General features: G+C 37.6%; 1 protein-coding gene across 2 annotated transcripts; it reads left to right on the top strand.

Moving 5' to 3' along the window:
* Positions 1–1,123: 1,123 nt before the first annotated feature.
* Positions 1,124–8,816, top strand: syvn1 (synovial apoptosis inhibitor 1, synoviolin). 2 transcript variants are annotated; one of them, XM_077235983.1, is made up of 16 exons: positions 1,124–1,387; positions 3,017–3,154; positions 3,237–3,329; positions 3,416–3,568; positions 5,046–5,094; positions 5,338–5,441; positions 5,659–5,785; positions 5,872–5,971; positions 6,062–6,127; positions 6,468–6,584; positions 6,672–6,829; positions 6,912–7,055; positions 7,135–7,275; positions 7,379–7,562; positions 7,661–7,773; positions 8,080–8,816. In XM_077235983.1, the coding sequence occupies exons 2-16, from the start codon at positions 3,023–3,025 to the stop codon at positions 8,241–8,243; spliced, it is 1,845 nt and encodes a 614-aa protein (XP_077092098.1). In that variant the 5' UTR covers positions 1,124–1,387; positions 3,017–3,022; the 3' UTR covers positions 8,244–8,816. The 2 variants fall into 2 exon arrangements, with proteins under 2 accessions (XP_077092098.1, XP_077092099.1); XM_077235984.1 differs by having other exon boundaries at positions 1,179–1,387; positions 2,995–3,154.
* Positions 8,817–10,357: the final 1,541 nt, after the last annotated feature.

Genomic DNA, 10,357 nt, shown 5'->3' with positions numbered 1-10,357 from the left:
CTCACGGCAATGTGCACGAGCGAGGCGCGTTCTCGCACGCACATAATGAAGCCAAGATATGTAAATAAATTTTAGTATTGATTTACCTACACGCTAATTATATTTCGGTTCTAATTTACCTATGTTTATGAGAGAATAGTTGGTTATAAACTATGTTTTTATAGTGTCTTTATTAATGGCTGCGACTAACAATGAATAGAGTAAAAAATGCAAGTGTATGGACCTTAGACTGGTATTATTGACGCAATTACGTCATTTAAACAAGTCTGTTTTCGACCTTTTCACAAACCGATTATTTCTTGAAATTTAATCCATGATAAATAATCCATAATTTAAACGTTTTACCCTTGCAATTACTATCTTGTAAGCATTTCATTATGAAATTGATATATTTTGTACATTTACATGCGGAAGCATGTTTTCAGTCATTCTTGTTTTTGGAACGATTTCTGATCATTTATTAAGCATCACATCATGCCCAGCTTTCAGTTGTATTTTGGAAATGTTTCACACACTTGTGACATACTAATATAGGCCTACATAGGTAATGTTAGTATGTCACAAGTGTGTGAAACATTTCCAAAATACAACTGAAAGCTGGGCATGATGTGATCCTTAATAAATGATCAGAAATCGTTCCAAAAACAAGAATGACTAAAAACGAAGTAAGCATTAATAAATTTTAAAGGCAAAGTTCAACAATATTTAAAGCAATTTTATGTTTGAAAGTATGCCGTCGAGCTAACTAACTTTAGCTAGACAATAACTTTGTTCTGGAGCTGCTGTAAAGCCAAAACAATATCTGTTACTTTAATTTCCTATTATCACTGTGTAAAGCTACTTTGAAACAATATTGTTAAAAGCGCTATGTAAATTAAGGTGACTTTACTGTAAAATATTATATTAATAGTAAATATTTGAATGTTTTTATTAAACCTTTTTATGTTCGTTTATATCTGTTGAATTATTATTTCATTCATTCCCGGCTGTATTTGCAAATCTTTAAAACCAGTGAAAAATACTGGTTCATTGAAACGAGCTCTTTTGAAAGAACCGGTTCGCTGGAACGAACGAGCGAACTGAACCGACGTTGATATGCTTTTATTTTGAAATGGAATCTCTTGTAGGCGTAACCGTAGCGAACGGTTCAGCAGTCTCAAAGCTGCTGTGCTGTCTTCACTCTACTGGCAGGAATGAGCTCTGGCCGGAAGTGAGGTGGCCTTTCTCGAGAGCAAGCGAAAAATAAACACGTAGCCGTGACTGCAAGAGTTTGGAAGCAACAAGATTGCTTTCGATGGAAGGATAGAAGCACGACGCTGTCATAAGAAGAAGGACGCAAAAGAGATAATCTCTCTAAAGCAGAAATAGCGGATTCCTGCGGCTGTAGGTAAGACAGTGCTTGTCATCTCAGTAACTTAACTGACTGCATTTAGCTAGTCGGCCAGTTCATACATGCCAGCATATGGTCGGGTTATTAAAACACGTCTTGGCCGATTTAGTTAGTATTTATTATTTGTGTTGTAGATTAATAACGACTGTCATACTGTCTTTCGTAGCATTCATGTAACCGTTAGGTGCTAATGTAATGGGTGCTCTTTTCAAACAGCCTGCAGTTAAGTTAAGTGTTCAAAAGACAAACATAATACAATGTAACTTAATTTGAGTAATTTCTGCTTTTAGTGATATTTAAAACATGCCTAGTTGTTTATACATATGCACAGAGATGGGATTGCATTTCTTTCTTTCTTTCTTTTTTGCTGGCAATTACAAATAAACGTATGCAAAATAGCAGCCATTTATATACTTATTTCTGACCAGTTTATTACAAAAAAAAATGGATTTTTTGCAAATGCTTTAAAATAAAAAATAGTATTTTTTTTAAATTTCAAATACGTATTTTAAATGCATGTATCTGAAATTCTGCCCATCCCTGCATATGCATACTGTAATTTAGGCTTTTACTTTCACTTCAGTCTACTAGAAATGTCTATTCGAGGCTTGTGATTTTTCCATATTTAACTTACACGGGTTTTCGTATTGTTGACTGTTCAAATACTGTGGAAGTCAATGGGTGAGTCAACTCTCTGGTTACCACCAACATTCTTCAAAATATATGTAATGATGACAGAATTTTCATTTTTGGGTGAACTATCCCTTTAATTAATCTTTAACAATAATGTACCAGCTGACAGGGTTCCCTGTATAGTTTACAACATTCAATTTTTTCCCCTTGAGTAAATTAAAGTGCTATATCCATGTATATCCAAATGACTAGATATTGAATCTAGGCTACATCGAAATCGAATCACAAGCTCATGAGACCCCTCATTCTCACTCCAAGCTGAATTCAAAAGTTAAGGCAGCCCTGTAAATACATACAGCATGTTTATACATGCATCACACAGGCTGCTATATGATTAAAGTTCTTGTAACTGCACTGTTTTCAGTTTTGATTTACAGTAAATGCTTACTCTGCAAGTGCTGTGTGTTTGAGTCGCTTTATATAATTTGCATCTGGGATTAATCAGAACCATTTATAAATCTGTTGTTGTCAAAGAGAAGCAATAAGGGTTATCTGCGTTTTTATTTTTTTAGCCAAAATAAAAACTCAGTGGTTTAACGTTTGAAAACAAAGAATTTAAGACAACCATACATTTTTCAATTATTATTTCACTGTAGTTCTGTAAATTAACATTATTATTTACAACAATTCAATTAATACTTGTATTATAACATTTTATTATAATAAAATGTATTATTATCATGATTATTAAGTACTCGTTTTTTATTGTACAGTACAATAATGTATATTATTGTGATATAAAAATATTTTTAATTAGTTTTAATTTGATAATATTTTTTTGTTAATAATTGCCGGTTGTGCTCAGGTTTTCATTCTTTAGCTGATGACATGCCTGCTGCTGAACTTGTTTATATGCTGGTATTTGTTTGAGTGTCATGAAATGTTGCTTGTCCTCATCATTGATTCTGAAGCTCGTGTCCTTTTTGAGAGCAGTGCAAGATGGTGCGAGCCACTCTTGTGACGACCATCAGTTTGGCGCTGACTGGCACAGTCATTGCCCATGCCTATTTCCTCAAGCACCAGTTCTACCCGACTGTGGTGTACCTCACCAAAAGCAGTCCTAGTATGGCAGTAAGTCGCCATTAGTTCATTCAGTATCACATGTTGATGGAAAAACAGGTGGACACTTAACTCCGTACTTTTTCGTTGACAGGTTTTATACATTCAGGCTTTCGTGTTGGTTTTCCTTTTGGGGAAATTTATGCGGAAGGTCTTTTTCGGGCAACTAAGAGCTGCTGAAATGGAGGTTGGTGTCTAAATTTACAAAATGTGCAAGGACAATTTATTTTTTTATTTTTGTCATTCTCATTTTTATATTCTTTATATGTTTAGCACCTGATTGAACGCTCCTGGTATGCAGTGACGGAGACCTGCTTGGCCTTTACCGTCTTCAGGGATGATTTCTCCCCTCGCTTTGTGGCCCTTTTCACTTTGCTGCTTTTCCTCAAGTGCTTCCATTGGCTGGCTGAGGACAGGGTGGATTTTGTGAGTGAATATTGAAATTTTATATACTAATATATATATATATGTATATATATACATACACACATACACACACACACACACACACATAGGGCTGTCACAATTTTTGGATGTGATTCAATTAAATATATGCACTGCAGGTTTAATATATATCATAGTATTTACATGCGTGTAAGTTACGGCTCTTTGTTCACAGTAAATGCTGCTCGTCTCAAACTCCGTCTCTGCATATCTTGAGTTTAAGTTGCTTAAAACGATCATCCGGGAACGCAATGTGCATCATTTAATCAAATTTGTAAGGTGAATCATTTATAAACCCACGCCAACACAGGAGAATTCATCAATGTTTCTAAATGTGCGAACTGTTCATCACGATTTCAAAATAAAAGTTTCAACCCACGCCAAGTTTGCATGTTTTAATGTCCACATATTCTTGTTCAAGGAATTACAGTGGCTGTAGCATTTCTATCATAAAGAAGTGGCCAAATATAAAAAATTAAATGGATATTTGAAAATAAATGTTGTTTGGCCTATATTAAACAAGGATTTTATCATGCTGTAAAGTGTAACAACCATAAAAAAATCAGTTTTTATAGCATCAAATAACTAACTAAAACCAAACTTATTTAAAGAACAAACACTTGTACTAACATCAGCGTGATTAAAAAAAAAAAAGTATTATTGGAAGTGTAATTTGATTGTTTAGTTTGTCTCACGTTCATTGCGTAATATGGAGAAGGCGGGGTTTATGAGCTCTACTACATCCAGCAGCCTGGGGGTGATCGAGATACTCTGGCGCAGTGTTGCCAGACGTACGATAATTATTGTATTTGTACGATCATTTTGACCTCTGTACGATGTACGATCAATAATGAAAAAAATCCCATAATGTACGATAATTTCTGAATTTTGTGACACTTCAAATGATGGTCATTGTAAACATAGGGATTCTCTACTCATTGATCTACAAGTGGATCCTACCTCTACCGTCATGATTGTGAGGAGAACTTTGAGAGAGGGAGAGAGCGAGAGACCTTGCTTAAGTGTGCAAATGTGCGTGTGTGCCTCTTGAACCCCACCCCACCCCCGTGTTTAACTCTTGTACAATAATTTTCTTCCAAATACTATAATTTTGAACTTAAGGTACGATACTTGGACATTTCCAATCTGGCAACACTGCTCTGGCTTCACTTTTCAGGACTCGTGTGGCACGCTTGGTAACAACACCAGTCCGTTGGCCTCCCCTGCAGGCATTTGTTATATTACAATATAAACAAGTTTATTGTTTATAGTATATTGTTTTTTAAGAGTTGTTCTATAAAACCATATGATTGATTACTTTTGATCCTTTATTTGAACCAAAAATGATTGCCTCAAGTAATAACTCTATCAAATATTTATTAGTGGCAGCCCTAATTAAAAAAAAAAACATCATTTTGTTTTTCTAACTTTTTTTCTAATGTTTTTATTTAACTTTTAGATGGAAAGGAGTCCAAATATCTCATGGGTCTTCCACTTCAGAGTTCTCTGTGAGTACATTATGACTGGGTTTGCTGCGGCCTGTCTTCTATAGCACCAGTATATCTCTACTTCCTTTTTATTTATGAAACTACTTTACCTAGTCATTTTTTTGGACATGCAAATTTTTTGAGCTGCACCTGCATTTTAAAGATTAAAGCATTTGACATTGGACTGCCTTATTTGGAGTCACTGTGTTGTGGTATTGCATCATTTCATGAGCGTGTCACTACTGTTCTTTTTTTCTGGTACAGCTCTTATGGTGTTGCTGGGAGTGTTAGACTTTCTGTTTGTCAATCATGCTTGTCACAGCATTATAACAAGAGGGGCATCAGTGCAGCTGGTTTTTGGATTTGAGGTGAACATCAATTTAATTCTAGTTTTACTATGTCTTAGCTTGAGTGAGATCCTGCTAAACTGAATTTCATTAATATTACTGAAAGGCCCATTGACCCTAAACTTTCTCACATGGTGGCCCATAACTTGATGAAGTAGAAATCAGAACATATTTTATACTACTCGAGTTTTAAAATGCCATAGACTTCACAGTAATATGAATGCTGCATTTGTTTCAGTATGCGATTCTGATGACTATGGTCCTCACCACCTTCATCAAGTACACCTTACATACAGTTGATCTGCAGAGTGAGAATCCATGGGACAATAAAGCTGTCTACATGCTGTACACAGAGCTCTTTACAGGTACGTACTAGAGAACCAGAGCATGGGATGCTTATGTATCAAATAAGCCCATTTACAGATTGACTGATATTATATTTATCCTTCAGGATTCATCAAGGTGCTTTTGTATGTGGCGTTCATGACCATAATGATAAAAGTGCACACCTTCCCTCTGTTTGCCATTCGGCCCATGTATCTCGCAATGAGGTGAGTGATACATAATCAGATTCCAGCTGTGCACAGCTGTCTAGCTTGTCTTTATTCTTTTGTCGTGTGCAAAATGTTTGTCTTCATCAGGCAATTCAAGAAGGCAGTAACAGACGCCATCATGTCTCGACGAGCCATTCGTAATATGAATACTCTGTGAGTGTTTCTCTAAAATAATCTAAAATCTCTTTCAATATGAAATTACTTTTAAAAATTTATTTTATTATTCATCTATTTTATTAATTAACAAATGTTTTTAGCATTCATTTATTTTTGTATTCTTTTCTATTTTATTGTGTATTTAATGTTTTTATTTTATGCTGTTGAATATTTTTTTTGTTTTTTGTTTATTATTTTTTTAGAAAAATTAAATCTGTTTTTATTGGAGGCTATATTTAGCCTTTTTCTTAATATTGTGCCTTTTTCAATGTGTTGATTATGTACTAATAGTTTTCGGAGTATTTCTCAAATCGCTGGTTGCCATGCTTTGTCACAGCTATCCTGATGCCACCCCTGAAGACTTGCAAGCCACCGACAATGTGTGCATCATTTGCAGAGAAGAGATGGTGACTGGAGCCAAGAAACTGCCGTGCAACCACATCTTTCACTCAAGGTTCATGTCCACTGATTGACTAATCTCAGTTCCTTGGGTGTTGATATCTGCATGCATATTTCAAATGGTCTTTTCCTCTCATTGTAGTTGCCTTCGCTCATGGTTCCAAAGACAGCAGACATGTCCCACCTGTCGTATGGATGTCCTCCGAGCATCCCAGCCAAATCAGAATCCAGCCCCAGCCCCTGCGCAAGCACCTGCCCCTGCTGCTCCTGCTAATGCCCCCGTACCTCCACCTGTCAATGGTAAGACCAGGCCGGTTAATCTGATGATATTTGGCTGTTTTGAGATTGCTAATTGAGATTGTATGCGTACACGTCTGTGCAGTTGCTCCAGGTATGATGCCTCAGTTTCCTCCGGGGCTGTTTCCATTTTGGGGTCCCTTCCCTGGCGCACCTCCTCCTGCTGCCCCTGGTGCACAGGGAGCAACTGACACGCCACACACTAGTACCGATGGAGCTCAGGGATCAGGTGAGCATCGGTTTTATCTCCGTGTGAAAATGTAGAATACCCATGATTCTCATAACAATTCTCACCATCTGTCATGTAGAATCAGGAGCCAGCAGCTCAACTCAGCCGACTGCAGACAGCGCCTCTGCTGCTCCTGGAGCTATCCCTGGATTCCCCTTTTCCATGCCGCCACCTTTCCCATCAGCTCCATGGCTGCCGATGCCTCCACCTCCACCTTTTAGTATGTCAAAATGCTTTCTTGTTATATAAACCTTCATGTAGAACAAATGCATTAGAAACCTTCCAGGTCAGATTTTGATTAAACTGTGATCTCTGTTTACTAGTGTCATCCATGCCACCGCCACCATCAACTCTATCCACCATGTCCGAGGCTGAGCTCAGAGAACTGGAGCAGGAGGGCAGGCGAGGTTTGGAAGCCAGGTTGCAGTGCCTTCACAACATCCACACATTGCTGGATGCCGCCATGCTCAACATTCACCACTACCTCAGCACGGTGGCTACATTAAGGTATGCAAGTGTTGCTTAAGGTTTGATAGAGAGTGGCACGTCCAGTTCCTACCTCTGAAATCCCCGTGTTTTTTGTTCTTTCTAAACTTCCTGTTTAGTCCGCCAAGATCAGAAACCAACACTGGTGAGACGAGTGCATCAGTGAATATGGAGTCCTCACCCTCCCCGGGCAACACGGAAACCCCCAGTCAGGAGAACGAGGCTCAGAGCAGTGAGTGGAAGAAGGACAAATAATGCCACAGCTAATATTGTATAAAAAGAGTAATATTTGAATTGACCCGCCCCCTGATACACAGCATGACTGACAGTGAATTACACAGTCATAATATCTGAAAACATACTTCTTACAGTACATATAGCTCCATATATACATACGTGTGTGTGTGTGTTTATATATATGTGTGTATATATAATATATGTATATATATATATATATATATAAACTATGTAGTCAATTGGCCACCAGGTGCCTGGGCCGCATGTTAGTAGCAGGGTCATTGTATTCTCTTGTTCTTAGGTGAATCTGTGAATGGAGCTACAGGCTTTTCTCGACCAGACTCAACCACAGAGGAGGACAAAGACAGGATGGAGGGAGATGAAGATGACGGCGAGCCGAGCGCCGCTGAGTTGAGACGGCGTCGCCTCCGTAAACTGGAGACTACGCCCACTCCTGACCACTGATGATGTGATACTTAAATACATGACAGTAGAAAACGCTTTTTATGGACTTTTTTGGGCACTTGTCATGTTGAGGTGCTGTCATGCAGATTATCTGAGGAAAGTTGTTCATGTGTTCTTAGATGTTATCTAAATGAGGCACATCAAGGCACTTCCCAGTGTATGCAGGATTTGTCATTGTCACGTGTACAGAAGACTCGGGTAGAGAACTGGTTTCTGGGTAACAATGCGTGAAGATTTAAAGGATAAAAAAAACTTTGCACCTTGAAGGTCAGCCGTGACTATTGAATCGAGTATTGGCGAGACTTTCCTCTCTGAATGTGATTTCTGTTTCTCAGAGGATCAACAAGGTCTGTGGATTTCTCATGTGCCCTTAAAATTTGATGTTTTCCCCTTCTTTGTGTATTTTCTTTATTTCTAGCTCTACATAATAGATTTTGTTTTCTTAGATCTACTTTGGTTGTGGGTAAAAGATGACCATGAACCAAATATGAATAAATTAACTTAATGTACATAATGTATAAAGTGTTTTAATAGGAGGATATGTACATACTGCACAATAAACTGTCCGAAACAGTCTTGTGTATGTCTGGTAAGTTTATGAAGTATTAACTTACTGTTTTTAAGTCTGAGGTCAAATCATTTTTTTTAAAGAAATTAATACTTTTATCCAGCAAGCATGTATTAAAGCAATAAACAACGTTACAAAAAGATTTTCTATTTCAAATAAATATAGTGATGCACCGATGTGAACATTCTGGCCGATAACTGACCATTTTTTAAAATATTTTAGAGCCGATAAGAGACATCTTGGCCGATAAATCTGAATCCAAATTTTTATATAATTTTTGAGAGCCTGATTACAAAAACAAGTCTCACCGTGTCCCAATCTCACAATTATAATGATGTTCTCATAATTTCATGTAGCCTATATGACAGACTTCAAAAACATCAGAGCGTATCTGAAGCGTCTCAGCTGAAGGAAATAATCCATTATTTATCGTTTTATTTCTTATACTGTGTCCTAACCAGACGCGATGCGATAAGATTCCAGCGAAAAATAATTTGTCTGTCAACACTAGATGCGACTGCGAGATGCGCACGAAATGTGATTTTCTTACGTCACAGAAAAATAGAAACGGTTTCTAAAATAGAATCGTCAGGTGTCGCCGTCGTGGCTAGTTAGGACGAAAACTCTGATTAACATGGAAAAGATATATTTTATTGTGCGTCGCGTGTAGTTAGGAAACGATGTTAGCCAAATTTTCTTATCGGGCTGATAACGATAACATTAAAAATGAACATATATTGGCCGATACCGATATGGTTTCCGATGTATCATGCATCTAAATGCTGTTCTTTTGAACTTTCTATTCATCAAAGAATCCTGGATAAATGTTTCTTGAGCAGCAAATCAGCATATTACAATGATTTCTGAAGGATCATGTACTGAAGACTGGAGTAATGATGCTGAAAATTCATGCTGTTACGTGAAAATAGAAAACATGTTAAACTGCAATAATATTTCACAATATTACTGATCAAATAAATGCAGCCTTTAGTGAACATAAGTAGGGCTGCAACAACTAATCGATAAAATCGATTATAATCGATTATGAAAATCGTTGTCAACGAATGTCATTATCGATTAGTTGGTCTGCTTACGTCACGGGGAGCGTTTACTGGTACGCACACACACGCAAGGTCTCTCTCCCTCAGGCGCTCTGCCGAGCGCGCGCGCTACACGGTTTGGAGCAGTCTCTTATATCTCGCATGCGCGCTCTAGATTTCAGGAGTTTGAACTAATTCGCGGGCATCAGGGAGCCGCAATCAATATGCGGGAGACTCCCGGGACTTCCGGGATCTTGGGATGTCTGTATTTTGTCTCGAGCATCAGGTTGCGCAATCAGTTCGCTCGCAACGTAAGTGATGGATTAAAATAGCGCTACCGCAGAAATAGGTTAAATTAAAACGGTCTTTACAAAGAGAAGAACTAAATATAAAGGCTGTTAATAACAGCAGCAGTAAAATATTGTTTTTTAGTCACTGTACTCAGTGGTTTTCAGCGAATGCTTGTGCACTAATGCATAATTTCTCCTGTCCTTTACTCAAGCCTG

The sequence above is a fragment of the Siphateles boraxobius genome, unplaced genomic scaffold, assembly GCF_051911475.1.
Source record: "Siphateles boraxobius isolate OS27281-9 unplaced genomic scaffold, OSU_SipBor_1 2, whole genome shotgun sequence".
NCBI classification, from domain to species: Eukaryota; Metazoa; Chordata; class Actinopteri; order Cypriniformes; family Leuciscidae; genus Siphateles; species Siphateles boraxobius.
The sequence above is the reverse complement of the archived record's forward strand: the minus strand, read 5'-3'. Positions and strand labels throughout refer to the sequence as shown.